This window comes from Pelobates fuscus, chromosome 1 (genome assembly GCF_036172605.1).
Source record: "Pelobates fuscus isolate aPelFus1 chromosome 1, aPelFus1.pri, whole genome shotgun sequence".
NCBI classification, from domain to species: domain Eukaryota; kingdom Metazoa; phylum Chordata; class Amphibia; order Anura; family Pelobatidae; genus Pelobates; species Pelobates fuscus.
The window spans coordinates 10,059,892-10,079,182 of record NC_086317.1 but is presented as its reverse complement, the minus strand read 5'-3'; the positions used below and the strand labels follow the sequence as shown (position 1 = coordinate 10,079,182).

Here is a 19,291-nt window from a genome sequence, read left to right as displayed (position 1 = left end):
TTATACAGAGCGACATGTGTATTATCAGCTTATAGATACTCAGTATTATTATACAGAGCGACATGTTTATTATCAGTGTATAGATACTCAGTATTATTATTATACAGAGCTACATGTTTATTATCAGTGTATAGATACTCAGGATTATTATACAGAGCGACATGTTTATTATCAGTGTATAGATACTCAGTATTATTATACAGAGCGACATGTTTATTATCAGTGTATAGATACTCAATATTATTATACAGAGCGACATGTTTATTATCAGTGTATAGATACTCAATATTATTATACAGAGCGACATGTTTATTATCAGCGTATAGATACTCGGTATTATTATACAGAGCGACATGTTTATTATCAGCGTATACTCAGTATTATTATACAGAGCGACATGTTTATTATCATTGTATAGATACTCAGTTTATTATACAGAGAGACATGTTTATTATCAGTGTATAGATACTCAGTATTAAGCAGAGTGACATGTTTATTATCATCGTATAGATACTCAGTATCATTATACAGAGCGACATGTTTATTATCAGCGTATAGATACTCAGTATTATTATACAGAGCGACGTGTTTATTATCAGTGTATACAGACTAGTGACTACATTAGTATGTGGATACTGTGGTTGTGTACCAGCAGTTGCCTCTAGGGGAGCTTTGCACAATGCACAGTTTGACCCTAACCAGCTCCTGTAGGAAGTGTGCAAGGCATGCAGGGATGGATACACCCCCTTGATTTCCTCTCTTCCTAGTGTGTGCATGGAGTTCGGCCATGTTGGGTGTATGTTACAGCAGGAATGTGTATATCAACAAAGGGATCGAGCATAATATGTGACTTGTGATCAATAAATCCTGGCTGATTGATAGACGGTATGTTATTGTAAGTCAGCTATCATCAAACATAACAGTTACTCAACATCATTATACAGAGCGACATGTTTATTGTCAGCGTATAGATACTCAGTATTATTATACAGAGCGACATGTTTATTATCAGTGTATAGATACTCAGTATTATTATACAGAGCGACATGTTTATTATCAGCGTATAGATACTCAGTATTATTATACAGAGCGACATGTTTATTATCAGTGTATAGATACTCGGTATTATTATACAGAGCGACATGTTTATTATCAGTGTATAGATACTCAGTATTATTATATATTATGTCCTGCATGTGTTTAGAATAGAATATATGTGATATACACAGAATCTGTAATTTGTTCCTCTAGCATAAATGCAGATACTTGAGGCTTTATGGACTAAATCTAGTTTAGCAAAGCAAATTCATTAAAAAGAAATCTACACAATTTTGCTAATAAAGGGGTTAATGCACACAAAATACTTGATTTCTTCGCAATCACCATGACACCTGATGGTCGTTGTGGCAAACACAGCCACTGTATGTTGTCCTTTATGTATATATCCTGTTATTGCATATGTATACCCCTTTAAAAGAACCAAGCGTATGTATTATGTGTAATCTGGTTCAGGGGAACGATAGCATTCGTATGCTGCCGGCATTCAAAAAACCGCCACCATTCATACAATCTTTTCACGAAAGGTGAATTTTAACACCATTCGTGAAACGAACAAACTACCGAATGGAGAACACACACAGGAGGTCGTGTGGCTCCCATTAAGGATTGCAACATTGTTGCAATCGGTAATTAAGAGGATTCAGGGTGGCCGTCGTTCAGCTACCGACCACGCGGCGGTCGGCCATCTTGGATCCTTTGTTAGCCCAGCGGTATTTGGTCGTCGAGCGCCTGGAACTAAAATCGGCTACTCGACGGCTCGAATACCACTGGACTTTCAAGCCGTTCGGGAGCCCTGGTCCTTCGGTAATGTGTTTCTATGGAGACATTCGGTAGTTTGAAGGGAACTGAGAAAATATGTGTATTTTGTGCGGCGTTCGGTTATTTAAGCTGGGATCTGAGCGGCACTTTCACGAAATCTGCGCTCAGACCCCAGCTATCTAGCTAACGTCCTCTCGTTTAAATCTAACGAATAATATCCAAGTTATGTATTTTTATGTGAAATATTGGTTCTGCTGCACGAGGGAATAATCCACTTAACTGTATATTCTAGTAGGAGTGTCCCTCTCGTGCAGCAGTGTATTATGAGAGAAATGTCCAGGTTAAGTTCCCCATGTAGTCCCCTTCTGTACAACCCCTGGGATGTCTGTAGGGGGGAAACCCCTTGCATGGGTAATCCCATAAATACTGTGACCTGTAAATAAAGAACTCAGTTGACTTCCAGCCTATGTTTCGTCTAGTTCTTGGGAGGGAAGGATTAATACACGCTACCGGGATTATTGTATGCTGTACCTGTCTATGTGGATTAATACCTGCTTTTCCTGTCTACCAGCGGAGACCTTGTGGATTATACTACCTCTCCGCTACAGTTGTATTTCTTATCCATGTCTTTCTTATGTTTCTATGTTTCTATTGTGTAAATATTGTCTATTTTTTCTAAGTATAGCAAACGATAATTTATTGTGACCGATTTCCTTTAACTCCCAGTATGTTTCTTTTAGGTGTATTTGTCAGAAGAGGTGTCAAGAACAGAAATACATGAAGCAAAGCTATGAAGAAATCTTTTAATAACAGAAGCAAGGAGTCCAACTCTAATAAATCAAGCATTTTCTCAGATACCTATATGTTCTCAAAGGAGACAGTAAACATAAACCCCAAACCTTTCTCATGTTCGGAATGTGGAAAATGTTTTGTCACCACTGCAGAGCTTGTCCGTCATCAGAGAAGTCACACAGGAGAGAAGCCCTTCTCCTGTTCTGAATGCGGAAAATGTTTTGGGCGACATCAGGAACTTGTCAGTCATCAGAGAACTCACACAGGAGAAAAGCCCTTCTCATGTTCTGAATGTGGAAAATATTTTGGTCAACATTCAAATCTTGTTACACATCAGAGAACTCACACACGAGAGAAACCATTCTCATGTTCTGAATGTGGAAAATGTTTTGGTCAACATTCAAATCTTGTTACACATCAGAAAACTCACACAGGAGAGAAACCATTCTCATGTTCGGAATGCGGAAAATGTTTTGGAAACCGTTCAAATCTTGTTATACATCAGAGAACTCACACAGGAGAGAAACCCTTCTCATGTTCTGAATGCGGAAAATGTTTTGGGCGACATCAGGAACTTGTCCGTCATCAGAGAACTCACACACGAGAGAAACCATTCTCATGTTCTGAATGTGGAAAATGTTTTGGTCAACATTCAAATCTTGTTATACATCAGAGAACTCACACAGGAGAGAAACCCTTCTCATGTTCTGAATGCGGAAAATGTTTTGGGCGACATCAGGAACTTGTCCGTCATCAGAGAACTCACACAGGAGAGAAACCCTTCTCATGTTCTGAATGTGGAAAATGTTTTGGGCAACATTCAATTCTTGTTACACATCAGAGAACTCACACAGGAGAGAAACCATTCACATGTTCGGAATGTGGAAAATGTTTTGGGCAACATTCAAATCTTGTTACACATCAGATAATTCACACAGGAGAGAAACCCTTCTCATGTTCTGAATGCGGAAAATGTTTTGGGCGACATCAGGAACTTGTCCGTCATCAGAGAACTCACACCGGAGAGAAACCGTTCTCATGTTCTGAATGTGGAAAATGTTTTGGATGCCATTCAAATCTTGTTAAACATCAGAGAACTCACACCGGAGAGAAGCCTTTCTAATGAAGTAAATGTGGGGAATGTTTTGCCAATAAATCAGCGCTTTACATAAACAAAAGAACATAGAGGTAAAACCACTATAAAATGCACAGCATCCTGAGTTGAAAGATAAAAATAACTTTTACTTAACAGTATCAGGCAATGTGCACTTGTACAGGAATACGGTTTCTAAAAGGAAATAGATAAAACATACATAGTGTAATCTATTACAATACAATGGGTGTGTATATGGTTTCACTCACAAGTAGGGAGCCGTGCTAGGCTCTATGTAAATAGCCTCAGGGTGCCACTCCTGGCTTCGGTAGGTGTCCACAGGCAAAACAGGCAGAAGAAATTTTAAAAATGTATTTATTTGAAAATTAAAAGTTGGACATAAAAAAAATCAGTGTGTAATGCACAAATAAATATACACTACCGCATAATGTCCTTTAGCAATAAAAAATTACACCAAATAAAGGCAGTGCCATGTTGATAGATGCTCTGTGTTCACAATTTATGTGGTTTAGATGATTGCTAAATTGAGTCACCTGACGGTCAAATGCATTACTTCTGGGTTGTGGTCACTTCTTGTTCCTGGCGTTGTAATGACATCTGTTCCGGCTCTTGTGTAACTGATCTTTCAAATAGGAAGTGCAGCAGTGTCCATATTGGAAATGGGTTAATTTGCCCTTACCTGACGTGATGCAATATCTACAGTGTTCTGTGAACTTAGAAACACTTAAATCAGGTATTACAGACATGTTAAAAAAAAAAAAAAATGATAAAATAACCCATAAACCAATGCATCTCACACAGGTGAAGTGATTTTATAATGCATCAATGGATTAATATGGGAATAAAATATCTTGTATTGTGAATTATTTTTTTTCATGCTCACACAATAAATAGTAACTTTGATAGTAGCAGTCAATGTACATATAATGCATTGGTATTATGGCACCCTCATGCTATCGTCCTTAGGTGCCTAACCTGCACCGCTAACTCTGCTCCACTTGGTTGCGAATTCACCGGCAACCCAGGATACATTGTGGTTGTGTGTTCTTGCTGTTACAAAGTATACTAACTAGCCTGTACACTTCAATGAATATGGTTCCTTAGCATGACTTAAATTTGCATGATTCCAACCAAGACCTCAGCAAAGAGACAAGACACATGCTTCTTACTGGTAACTTGTAGGATCACTATTTCTGAGTTCCAGCATTTATTAAAAAAAAAAGCACAACACACACACGAAATGTATTTACAAATTATTCATACCAATAGGAATATGAACTGGGATAGGAGACCAGAGTTCTGACTGTGGAATGTAAATTAGGTTAAGCTAATTATCCCCGGGGTTCTTTATTTTTATCCCAGGACACAATAACTTTGGACATTCCAAGAGAGGGAGGCTAGTTTCCCCAACCCCCATGTTAATACAAACTTCAAGCAAAAGTTATATTTTCTCATAATTTTCTAGTTTTTATTTTTTTTCTTCTTAGGGCATACAATGCAGCTGAGACTATAACTACTGAATATACCAATTTTGTCAAATATTCCTATCAGCCACTCATAATTTGGAGTTAAATTTCAGCCTTCTGAAAAATATTTAATGCGCTTTAAAAGATCTGATATGTCGTAGGATTTTATCTTTGTAATATGATTATTATTCTTGTATTAGTTGTGAATAATTTTATTTCAGATTTCTTTCATACACAGGACCTGGGAGGCCCTACCTAGACCTAGACATCTAGTATTAATTATAGGACATATGTCCATTGTATATCAATGTTCAACACATATGGTTCTTGTTCAGATAGATTGAAGGCCCACTGTTATTATTACTTTTGACCCGCCATTGCAAGCCAGACTCCCATATGTATTAAGAATGTATTAATTTAAACATACATAGTAAAATCATTTGTGTAAATTATATTTTACCCCCAAGTATTACCATTTTTATAAATACACAAAAACAAGTCTTGCGCTCAAACTCCCACTACTCTTGGGTTGCAGCAACGACCATAGCACACATAGCAGCCCCAATACATACAGTAAAAACCAAAGGAAAACAAGTTAACCATTTTTATAATGCATGGCTTTAATCATAGATTGGACAGAATAGTTGTTAAGCCACAGCCTTTTTTACACATTTTAAAGGTTTAAATAACTATCTTTATGTGTACGCCTCCTAATTGCATACTTAGACAAATTTTTACATCAAGCCTGTGTTGCCACAACAGCAGTCACACGCATAATATCATTGTACATTTCCTAACATGGCAAGTAGAGGGTCTGCACAATTTTATAATATGGAGCAGAAATGGTAGGCGTAGTATAGTTTTTAAAGTATATGACATAGGCACCTGCTTGGTCTATATATGCTTACAGTTATGGCATGCTAACAATAGAAAGAAAAAGTGATGGTCGCTTAACAGAACTAAAACATTGAAAAATACAAGAGATGAAAGTGTTAAGATTATTGTTAACCTGCTAACCAGTGAAACCACCTATGTAAATACAATGCACAATTTTACAATAGTATGAAGAATGGTTTTATTAAATAGTTTTCCTGGCACCCCCCTCCCCCCCCCCCCCCCCCCCCCCCCCCCCCCAATCTCATGTTGCTGAAGGGGTGAAAACCAGTTCAGTGACTTACCTGAGACCACCACTGATGTCCCTCGGTGGTTTAGGGTCTGCCCACACTCCTTCCCTGCCGACGTCATCCGGCGGGGGAGACCAATTGAGCATGCGCGGCCGACGGCTGGATGAGACCTAATGAGCATGTGCGGCAATGCCGTGCACGCGCATTAGACATCCCCATAGGAAAGCATTGAATGCTTTTCTATGGGGATTTTAGCAATGCTGGAGCTGTGCTATAAACCAGGAAGTGCCCTCTAGTGGCTGTCTAATAGACAGCCACTAGAGGAGCAGTTAACCCTGCAATGTAAATATTGCAGTTTATGAAAACTGCAATATTTGCAGTTGCAGGGTTAAGGGTAGTGGGCGTTGGTACCCAGACCACTCCAACGGGCAGAAGTGGTCTGGGTGCATGGAGTGTCCCTTTAAGCTAGATAACTGAAGAAGCTGGCATGAGGTCCCTGTCTACTAAGTGATTTACCAATTATCTACAAAACAGTTGTGAGGAGATTGACTTTGCCGATTATAGGCAGAATTAACCTTCAAGTTGCTCCTTCACATCACAAGAGAGATACCTAGCCAATTGCATATCATGAGAAGCATAGTGTTGTAAATATACTGCAAATAGTGGCTGTAACGGACCATTTCGCTCACCAGAGGTTAAAAACCTTTTAGGCGATATTCCCCTTTCCAGATGCACAGGCAGCTACTGTAAGCACCAATCTCCCGAACTGCAACTACACGAATCCTCCAACTCCCGAACAGGAAACACATGAACCCGGAAAACACCCGAACAGGAAAAGCATACAATCAGCTTACACTCCTGGCAATCGGCATACAATCCAAATTCCCCAATAACGAGACGACACTTCGGTTTGGGGGTTAAGCAGAATCTGGTTTACTGGGGCTACCTGCTCGGCTTTTATGCAGGTCTCCCACCTGGTGGACACTCCCCTAGTTTACCAGATGGGAAACTGAGAATCATATTGAACATTGACCAATCACAGACATACACCTTTAAACACTCCCACAATGCATCACAATCCCTCCCCTCTGCCCTGGAGATAATTGGGAAGTAATCAATTATCTCCAAGGACAGAGGTAAAACTCCATTAACCACATGTTAGTAAAAAAACACAAAATTACATACGGTTACATTTAACACATAAAACACACATCTTACATATCCCCAGATAGCTTAGATCTGAGTGCACATTATTACCGAATGGCGCTCAGATCACATACATACAGTTCAATCGCCATGGAGCCAAAGTCTTTCGTTACACAAATAGGCTCCATGGCATGGCTATCTGGGGTGATGCTGTTCATACGGTTAAACTACTGAATGAACAGTCCGTCGGTTCCAATACCGAATGGAGAGGTAAGGAGGCTGGCGGCTCAGCGGTGTTCGCGCAATTAAGTGTCCGTTTTCAGTTCCATAGTTTGGGCGCTTAACACCGCTGGCCGTTCGGGAGTTAAAATGACCGCTGCCACGTGTTCGGAAAACGAACAAAGGCCACCTAGCGTTCATCAATTAAGCTGCGGTTAATTGACGGCACACTCCAGTTCCCAGGTGGTCCATCGTTCGGTAGATTGATTCTACCGAACACCCCGGCAGAAAGTCACGAATAAACCTTTCAGCAGGGACAATAACAGGTTTTAACTGCAGGGCCATAGTCTAAAGGGAGCAGGCGAGCAACCAGGCTTCTCCAGTGCACAGTGGCGAGGTTGGTTCCGCCACATGTCTCCCCTTTACCAATAAGACTAACAGGGTATTGGACCTCCTGTCGGTCAGTGCCCTGGTTAGTCCAGCAACCCACCCACAGAACACAATCGGCAGTACAGTCCACCCACAATAAAAAGTTACTATACCTGGGGTAGTGGGTAGCTTGTCCATGTCCAGGAGCTCCACCTCGGCTCTGGGGGGTACTAGTGCTCCAGATCGGTGGGTTGCTGAGTGGGCAGAGACCAGCGGTACTCTGCCTTGCTGCCAGCGCTACCATGGGAGTAGCCTGGATGGAACCCAGTTGAGGGAATGGCGTAGTAGGCTCCCCACTTTGAACTCGGTACTGCTGCTGGAGGGCATGACAGGCCGTCTCCCCATTGGATGAACCTCCCTGCTGTCGGGGGCCAGGGCCGACCATCCCTTGCCCCTGGGAGGCATATGCAAAGACCACGGTCCCATCTGCACTGGTGTGGGGCTTATCTCCCCTTGGTGGGCTAGGCTGCCGCTGGGGAGAGGGGGTAACAAGTTCCTCTCCCTTACCCACTCTGTCGCTGGGAAGAGGGGGTGACAAGCTCCTCTCCCTGACCCTCTCTCCGCTGGTGGATGGGGGGACCGACTGTCTCCCCTTTCAATATATTGTCCTGCTGCTGTGGGGCGAGACCAACTGCCTCATCTGCCCCTTCTGGGAGAATAGGGTCTCCCCTTTGTGAATTAAGCTGCCGCTGGGGAGAGGTGGTCACCGACTCCTCTCCCTGGAACGCTTTCAGCCACTGAGGAGAGGGGGTAGCAGGTTCCTCTCCCTGACACTCTCTCTGCTGGTGGAGGGGGGGACCGACTGTCTCCCCTTTCAATATTTCGTCCTGCTGCTGGGGTGCGAGACCTACGGTCTTGCTCCCTGCAGGACACTCTGCCGCTTGGGAGGAAGGACGGCACCTTCGGCTCCCTGTAACACACACTGCCGCTGGGGAGGAAGGACGGCACCTTCAGCTCCCTGTAACACACACTGCCGCTGGGGAGGAAGGACGGCACCTTCAGCTCCCTGTAACACATACTGCCGCTAGGGAGGAAGGTTCCTTTGTAGATAGGGGTGCTGTACGGGTACTAGTGTTACCCTCAATTTGTAAATCCAGGGAATGGTGTTACCTTGTAGCTGTCCTTCTGGGCTGTGGGAATGATCTCGTCGCTTGCCACCAATTGTAACGGACCGTTTCGCTCACCAGAGGTTAAAAACGTTTAGGCGATATTCCCCTTTCCAGATGCACAGGCAGCTACTGTAAGCACCAATCTCCCGAACTGCAACTACACGAATCCTCCAACTCCCGAACAGGAAACACACGAACCCGGGAAACAGCCGAACAGGAAAAGCATACAATCAGCTTACACTCCTGGCAATCGGCATACAATCCAAATTCCCCAATAACGAGACGACACTTCGGTTTGGGGGTTTAAGCGGAATCTGGTTCACTGGGGCTACCTGCCCAGCTTTTATGCAGGTCTCCCACCTGGTGGACACTCCCCTAGGATACCAGATGGGAAACATATTGGACATTGACCAATCACAGACATACACCTTTAAACACTCCCACAATGCATCACAATCCCTTCCCTCCAATTATCTCCAAGGACAGAGACAAAACTCCATTAACCACATGTTAGTAAAAAGACATAAAATTACATACGGTTACATTTAACACACAAAACATACACATCCTACATATCCCCAGATAGCTTAGATCTGAGCGCACATTATTATCGAATGACGCTCAGATCACATACATACAGTTCAATCGCCATGGAGCCAAAGTCTTTCCCATAGTCTTTCGTTACACGAATAGGCTCCATGGCATGGCTATCTGGGGTGATGCTGCTCATACGGTTAAACTACTGATTGAACAGTCGGTCGGTTCCACTACTGAATGGAGAAGTAAGGAGGCTGGCGGCTCAGCGGTGTTCGCGCAATTAAGTGTCCGTTTTCAGTTCCATAGTTTGGGAACTGAACACCGCTGGCCGTTCGTGAGTTAAAATGGCCGCTGCCACATGTTCGGCAAACAAACAAAGGCCACCCAGCGTTCATCAATTAAGCTGCGGTTAATTGACGGCACACTCCAGTTCCCATGTGGTCCATCGTTCGGTACTTTGTTCGGTAGATTGAATCTACCGAACACCCCGGCAGAAAGGAACGAATAAACCTTTCAGCAGGGAAAATAACAGGTTTTAACTGCAGGGCCATAGTCTAAAGGGAGCAGGCGAGCAACCAGGCGTCTCCAGTGCACAGTGGCAAGGTTAGTTCCGCCACAGTGGCCACTAGATTGACATATGGTTGCATTAAAACGATGAAAACAAAATTAAATAAAAGGTAGGCAGCAGTGAATTAATGATAAGGATGTCACTGGTGGGTGTTCTACTGTCCTACGTTTGTTGAGCCAAACTGTAGAAGGCATGCATCTAGTGAAAGTTTGACTTAAGAAGACTTCACTCTACTCCCTATGCCATGACACAGATCACCCGATTCCCTCGCTCCCTGCATATTGAAGGCCCAGCCAGACAACTCTGGCCATCAACTGCCTGGTACCTGGGCAAGCACGGTGCACTCAAGACTTCCACTTCTGTCTTCTCAGGTCCGCAGTGGTTGTCTTTGGAGCTGAGCCAGACTCAAGATGCCAGTTTGCTGGAGGTGAATAGTGTGAGTGCTCTGTTTCTTCTCACCACCATTGCCCAGTCGATTGTTAAGCTTCGTCCAGAAATTCAAGAATATTGCATCCAGTTGTCTCGTAGTTATCTCTAGCGGGCTTTGAGTGGTGGGTGTCTGCGGTGCGTCTGCCATCTTAATTAGGCAGCGTGGCAGGCCACTTTCCTTGGTATGGCTGCCGAGTTGCAATTCCGCCAGCGGCTCAAGACTACAGCCGTGAACTGGGTGCCGGGATATCCCTCACCGGCAAGGGGGGGACCGGAGCTCTAATCGCCACTACTGGTTCCAGCAGAGATGCCAGCCGCCCCTCCTGCGCTCGCTCTTTCTGGTAGGTCGCAAGGATCCCGTCGAGCTCAGGCTAGAGTTCTTGCCTCAGGGGGCTTCAAAAAGTAGCTTAGCAAGATGCCGTCATCAGTGTAAGCAATGCCGTTTACTAGAGTATAGTCGGTAGAATAGGACAATTCTGAGTTCTCTCACGGAGCTCGTCTGAACTGCGACCTATCAGTATGGCGGTCAGGCCCCGCCCCCCCGCAGAAAGATATGTACCACCAATACTTAACATCAAAAATGGTTATTAACTTGAAGTGCATACATATTGCTGTATTGGTCCTGGTGTGTGCAAAAACGTTGTTATTTTTGGATGTCGTGTATGTTTGAATAAATATAAATTTTAAGGCTGCAAGACAATCTGATTCGATTATTGTAACTCTTATGTGAGAAACCAACATCTCAGGATCAGCTAATTTCCTACATTTAATGGGGGAGAAAGCATGGGAAGGTTTAAGTCTGAATTAGTACTGGCTGAATATCTAAAAAGAACTGTTCCCTGCATCGAGTGGTAGTACCCTGCTTGATGCAGGAGGAACATATGTTGACTGAAGCCATGGAAGTAAGCAGGGGAGGACTTGGGGAGGCAATTGCCTCCCTCTGGATTTTTCAACTTTCCCCCTCCCCACAAGTAATTTTTCCTCGGACTGTGACAGCTCAGTCTGAGGGAAAGAAGGGGGGAGGTGCAGGAGGCCGCATTAAGGCTGCCAGGAGACCACAGAGAGCACTGTGAAGCTCCCTCCTGAATCCCCAGCAGTTTGGTGCCTCTATGCTCTGCCCCCACATTCAGGGCCCACCTCACATAGACAAGCCCAGCCCTGGCCCTGCACTCACACTGCTGACTTCACCTTCCAGTGCTCCCTGTCTCTCACTGCCTGACAGGTAGACTTCAGCACATTACTGTGATTTTTTTGTGTGTGTGTGCGCCTGCTAGTGAGTGAGCTTGTTTGTGTGTGTGTGTCAGTTAGCTTGTCTGTAGTGAGCACCCCCCCCCCCCCCGCAAAACTCTTCAAAAAATGTTATTAGCTGAAATAAAAACTCGGTAAACTCAGCGGTTGTTGAAAAGATTTAGTGATGATGAAGAAATTAAGAATAAAATAATGAAAGAAATGCTTAAGAATACAATGGAGCATGTGTATATGTGTGAGTGATCTTATGTGTAAGCAAGCTTGTGTGTCTCAGCTAGCTTTTCTGTAGTGAGTTTGTGTGTCGGTGAGCTTTACTGTAGCGAGCATGCTTGTGTGTCGGTGAGCTTGTCTGTAGGGAGCATATGTGTGTTTGTCAGTGAACTTTGTCTGTAGTAAGCGTGTGTGTGACAGTAAGTTGTCTGTATTAACCTTTTGTGAGTGTCAGTTTGTACTACGTTTGTGTGTATCAGTGAGCTTGTGTTTTTATATCAATGAGCTTATGTGTATCAATGAGATTGTGTGCTTGTGTCAGTGAGATTGTCTGTGTCTACATGTGAGTACGCTTTTTGTCATTACAATGATGCCTCCCCCTGGAAAAATATACCGGGTTGCCCATGACTGAAGCTGCATGGTATTCCAAGGATCCTTTGTTTAAATGTCCCAGAGTTACTATGTGAAGTCAGAGGTGAGCAGGAGGCAAAAACAAATCTGTAGAAAGTTGCCGTAACGGAACCCCCCGTACTCCGACCAAGTACCTTCCGTTGATGGATGCTTCCTAGCATGCGCCGAGGACCACAAGCACCGCAGACTCCGTAGCTCTTCTGTCCACCCTGGATCAGCTTCTGTTCTCCAGGGCCGTGTGGGGAGGACCTCTCCTACAGGAAAGTGTATGAGGAACAAGCTCTTAAAAGAGCTAAGAGATTAAAGCTCATGGGAGTAGGCAGAGCATAGCAATCCCCAGTGTGAGTTTAGCTGTACCCTCCAATCACGAGACAAGACTACGTGTTGAGGGTCAAGAAGAACTGTTTTAAATCTTCGAACGGGACTTAGTCTCCAGTCGCAGTGGAGAAGGTACGGGTCAGCGGTGTTCATCTAAATGTGTAGCCGATTTCAGTTCCATGGATTTGGCTACACATACCGCTGACCTCGTTCGAATGAACAAAGATGGCTGCCTTCACGTGTTCATTTGCACAAACCACTTCCTAGCTGGAACAAGGGACAGACCTCAGCACTCTTGCCCTCAGTCTCCGTGACTTGACTGGGGCCCTGGAACTGCTCCCTCCTGGAGCCGAATGGGAAACTCGCTCTAGCAACCCCTAGGCACTGGACGACACTCAGTCCTGGGAGCTCTAGTCCTTACAAGGACTTTCCCTGTTGAATCCTCCACACAGGAACAGTGATTAAAGAATAACCCTTTGCCTCCCAATAACCAGACGACACATAGTTCTGGGAGTACAAGCTGGAACACTTTTATGGCAGCCACAACAAGCCTTATATGAATGTCCCCATGCAAAGGGCACTCCCCGCGGGACCTGAGAGTAAACCACAGTAGAAACAAATTCACAATTACATTGGCTCTTAGATCCAGGACACTCTCATACATAATCAGATAATCCCTACTCTGTGCCTGGGACATAATTGGATCAAGAACTGTACTAATCTAATCCAATTATTGCCAAGCACAGAGAAAACATAATTTTCCCAAACACCCCAAAGGTACCCTAAAAATACATAAAAACCCCACAAAGTTACATCCCATGATAGCCCTGATCTGGCTGACCAACATGTCCAAAAATCACCCAGATCAGTTCAGGAATTTCCTTGAAGTCATTTCGTTGACTAACCGCACGCATGGTTCCATGCCCAAAACAGTTCCAGAGAATCAGGGCTCGCGGTCGGTCTAGTTTGGTAGTTTAAAAATGAACAAACTACCGAACATAGTCAATAGTCTTATCCTGGAGCTTGTTCCCCATGTTCGTGGGAATGTTTCTACCGAACAGTGTATTTCTAAGTGTTGTCGAACTGAACACGGGCGATCATGGAAGTCCAGCGGTGTTCGGGAGATTCAGTATCCGAAAATAGTTCCATGAACTCGATGACCAAACACCACTACCTGCGTTCATGTGAACAAGATAGCTGCCACCTCGTGGTCGTCCATAGGAATTGCGACCACCCAAACGAACACTGAGGTGAAAATTGTTGCAAAGTAGCAATTAGGGTAAACAAGCTCAGGCATGGTCTCCGGTTCATGCGGCTGTTCGTTTCCTGAACCATGTAGTCCAAATACAAGAACAGATAATTTTATATCACATTTTACAAGCCGACTCCTTTAGGAACTCGTGGCAAACTCATTTAGAAAGGGGAGTTTGTCGCAGTCTATAAAGAGATAATCCTGAAAATATTTGGGATGATTGTTTATTTAAATTGTTAAACAGATTTAGGGATATTGAGCAAAGCAATTGGTTTAAAAAGGAAATTCAAAAAGTTGCATTATTGGCAAAGTGATTTCTTTAAACTAATAATTCTATGCATGAATGGTGTCAACTTAAAAAGGCAAGTAATTGTTATGTTTGTAGTACATTGAAACAAAAATGAGATGTGTTGAAAACAACTGAAAAATGTGTTGTTACAAGGTCTAATTAGATTCCCTAGCCCCCCTAGCAAAACTCCTCAAAAACTGTTAACAGAAGGGAAATTGCCCACGAGGCTCTCTTTTGATAGTGCATTGGATGCAATCTTAGCTGACACAAAAACCTTAAAACTTTCAGTGGTTGTTGGAAAGATTTAGCGATGATGAAGAAATTGAATGTACACTGAGTGGCAGCAGTAGAAACTGAGGGATACACGTTTAGTTCCCCCTCACATATTAAACATATACGAAGAGTGCATACGTATGTTAAATGCCATTGAAAGAAAGGTGAAAGCAGTTACAAGTTCACAAATTAAATCTTCCTACCGCAACAATAAATAGGCATGTGTAACCCCTATTTGTTCTCTTGTCTATCTTGGGCGACCATATATATATATAAGGAACACTAGAAGGGACTATAACAGAGTTTTATTAGACACAGGAGCAGTAGTGTCTCTAACCAACAAAGGCTTGCCTTTTAATATGGAAGCACCAACAATATCCCTTCTAAGTTTTAATGGAGCACATGCAACTCTATCCACTGATAATGGCATGGAGTTTGAAGGAGGACAAATCTATTGTGATTTATGGGTGGAACTCTTCTCCCACTGTACTATAATGGGAATGGATGTTATCAATGGAAAAAAGTTTTATGCAAATGTATTAGATTTGGTTTTGTGGCAAGCTCCAGGTGAGAGCAAATCAGGTGGAGTGGGTAAACCTAATGATTTAGGATGGTATAGTCATATCAAGGCTGTAAAACAGAGCGAAGTGTCACCTTCTATACAACAAAATTATGTAAAGTATCTGAAAGAAAAATACCTCACAGTGTGATCTAAGTCTAAACAAGATTGTGGGAGGATGAATTTGCAAGTTGTTATTGTAGGGGCAGACCCCCTGCAGTAAAATGTACAATATAAGATCCTAAAAGAGAATTCATATATGATAATGCAGGGATAGCAAAACCCTTGCACAAAATGCTGGAGAAAAAAGTGCCAATACAGATAAGCTCATCTGGACAGAGGAAGCTGAAAAGAGCTTGAACCTGTTAAAAGATGCTCTCACACAAATGCATGTGCTAGCTGCTCTTAGTGACACTGTACCTGTAATGATATTGATGTTACAAAGTTTTGGAGTCCAGTAGCCAGATCAGCAATGTTTTCTGCCAGAGGTAGCCACTTGTTACCCAGGTGGTTGAGCCCCTGAGCCTTGAGTGGCCTTCTGGTCTTAAGCAGAGATGGGAGACTGGAACAGAGAGATGATAATCGTAGTGAGGCAAGCCGAGGTCAGTGGGAAGGAGAAGCAGCAAAGTCAAAACGGTCCAAAATCAGCAACAGGTAGGAGAAACAGGAACAAGCTTGATTAGAGAGTACAGGAACCACAATAATCTGGCAAAGGTACAGAGACAGGAAGTGGCTTTTATAGGACAAGAACCAGACACATGACCAGACACAGCTGAAGAGACTTGTTACTGATACCAATGCTGTAGAGTCAAGGAAACCAGATCTCAGATACATTTGCAAAAGGCAGGCTGGTGTACTGGTAAGGAAGAGGTTTAGCAGCATGTAAACCAGGGTTCGAAACCCAGCAGAGTCAGTTCCTCACATTACTCCCACCTCTACAGGCTCAGCCTCTGGATGCCCTATTTCCTGGTTTAGCAGGGTACTGTGCATGGAAAGACTGAAGAAGATCAGGAGCATGAATATTGTCCACTGGTTCCCACGATCTATCTTCTTCACCATTGCCTTTCCAATGAACCAAATATTGAAGCTTGTTGCGGAATATCCTGGAGTCAAGAATTTTTTCCACCTCGTATTCATCTTCACCATCCACGAGGACTGGTGGTGGGGCAGGCAGGGCTCGACCAGGGAAAGTATTTTCATGAAAAGGTTTAAGCAGTGCAATGTGAAACACCGGATGTAATTTCATGGAATCTGGAAGTTGCAGACGGAAGGTGACAGCATTGATCTGAGCGATGATCTCAAAAGGTCCCATGAACTTTTGACCCAATTTATGAGAAGGAATCCTAAGCTTAAGATTCTTTGTTGACAGCCAAACCTTGTCACCAACACGATAAACTGGGGCCTCCTTTCTATGCCCATCAGCAGCTCTTTTGTAACATTCTTGAGCCTCCGAAAGAGTCTTCTTCAACAGTTCTTGGGAATCTCGTAAGGCGGTTAGCCGGTCAGTGACTGCAGGAATGGAAGTAGTAATTGGGAGACTCACTAGAAAGGTTGGATGGTAACCATAATTAGCAAAAAATGGGCTCAGAGAAGTGGAGCAGTGTTGGGCATTGTTATAGGCAAATTCCGCCGTGGGTAGAAAATCCAGCCAGTCATCCTGCAGGTAACTAATATAGCACCGCAAATATTGTTCTAAAGTCTGGTTGGTTCGCTCAGTCTGTCCATTACTTTGTGGATGAAAAGCTGACGACAGATTTACATTAATACCTAGAATAGAACAAAAAAATTTCCAAAAATGAGATGTAAACTGCACTCCCCTGTCAGAAATTACTTCATCAGGCACTCCATGCAAGCAAAATATTTCCCGAATAACTAGGTCAGCAGTCTGTTTAGCTGAAGGGAGACCACGAGCTGGTATGAAATGACTCATCTTAGTTAACCGGTCCACAACAACAAGAATGGTAGTGTGTTCCTTAGAAGGAGGTAGTTCCACAATAAAGTCCATGGATATAGATCCCCAGGGACGATGAGGAATAGGAAGAGGCTGAAGCATGCCAACAGGGGATGAGCGAGGAGTCTTATGTCTGGCACATACATCACAAGAGGACACATACTTCTTAACATCCTCATAATATTTAGGCCACCAAAAGGATCGGGTAAGTAGTTCTTGTGTCTTTCGGATTCCTGGATGACCTGCTGGTTTTGAGTCATGGTAGAGACGTAAAACGTCCAGTCGCACTGATTCTGGAACAAACAGACGTTGTTGAAAAATCCAAAACCCATTAAGCATGGTCATATGAAGATCACGAGGAGGATCACGAAAAACTGGATCTTCAGCGTAGCCCTTTTTAATGCGAGACATTAGATCAGAAGGAAAGGTAACTCCTAAAAATCTACTCTCAGGCAAGATGGTGGCTTTGGTTACTGTAGTATGGAGGGGGTCAGCTATCCTAGACAAGGCATCTGCCTTGCCATTTCTGGAACCAGGGCGGTATGAAATCAAAAAATTAAACCTTGAGAAAAATAGGGACAAGCGTGCTTGTCTGGCTGACAGTCTCTTAGCTGATTGTCTGTGAGGACAGTAATTGGATGGGTGGCTCCCTCCAAGAGATGTCTCCATTCGGCAAAGGCAGCTTTTATAGCCAAAAGTTCTTTATTCCCTATGTCATAATTTCTTTCTGCTGGTAACATCTGGCGGGAATAGACGGCACATGGATGTAACAACATCTTAGGTCCAGTCCTTTGAGACAGTACAGCCCAAACAGCTGAATCAGAAGCATCTACCTCTACAGTAAATGGCAATTCTGGCTGAGGATGTACCAGGATAGGGGCAGATGTAAACAGAGTCTTTAATCTGGAAAATGCAGTTTCAGCCTTATTGGACCACTGAAAAGGAGTCCCTTTACGTGTAAGTTCAGTGATCGGTGTAATAACGGCACAGAAATTCTTAATGAAACACCTGTAAAAATTGGCAAACCCCACAAATCTCTGAATATCTTTTTCATTCTTGGGGATGGGCCAGTCCAGCACAGCTTTAATTTTACTTGCGTCCATACTTAAACCTTTAGGAGTTATTACATATCCCAGGAATTGAATTTCTGTTTGTTCAAACTCACATTTTTCCAGTTTAATGTATAGGTGGTGGGTACGAAGGCGCTCAAGAACAATGCAGACCTGTTTTCTGTGATTTTCAAGATTATCAGAAAATATCAGGATATCATCCAAATATGCCACAACAAACTGATCCAGGAGATCCCGTAGTACATCATTGATTAGATGCTGAAAAGTTGCAGGGGCATTACAAAGCCCAAATGGCATTACTAGATATTCGTAATGTCCGTACCTGGTTCTGAAAGCTGTTTTCCATTCATCATTTGGTCTTATGCGAACCAGATTATATGCCCCCCGTAGATCAAGCTTCGTAAATATTTTAGCTGAGCGAAGTCTCTCCAGAAGTTCAGGAATGAGAGGCAAGGAATAGCGGTTTTAAACAGTGATTTTATTAATGTCCCTGTAATCGACACATGGCCGTCACATGGATCTTTCTTTTCTACAAGGAATATAGGAGCTCCTGCTGGAGAAGTAGATGGTCGAATAAAGCCTTTGGCAAGATTTTCTTGTATGTATTCACGAAGTGCTTTCAATTCAGGCTCAGAAAGGGAGTATATACGGCCAAATGGGATAGCAGCTCCAGGTAGCAGCTCTCTGGGGCAGTCATAAGGCCTGTGAGGTGGAAGCTGATCAGCATTCTTCTTATCACAGACATCTGCAAAATCCCGATATTGTAGAGGAAGCTTAGTTAAGTTTGTATCAACCATTTCATTAATTGTTGTGGCAACAGGTGTTGCCTTAGAGGGTTGACAATTCATTAAGCAGTGTTCTGAAGGAAAGGACAAAGTTCTAGTCTTCCAATCAATCTGTGGGTTATGCAGAGCAAGCCAGGGTATACCCAAAATCACTGGAAACTGTGTTGAGGAAAT

The 19,291-nt window shown here is 43.3% G+C and overlaps 1 protein-coding gene across 1 annotated transcript in view; it reads left to right on the top strand.

Moving 5' to 3' along the window:
* LOC134601620 (zinc finger protein 208-like) overlaps positions 1-19,291 on the top strand; it is a 634,640-nt gene that overhangs the window by 528,737 nt on the left and 86,612 nt on the right. The window contains 1 exon segment of the mRNA XM_063446140.1: positions 2,758-3,611. Within this exon segment, the coding sequence (XP_063302210.1) occupies positions 2,758-3,611 (854 nt within the window).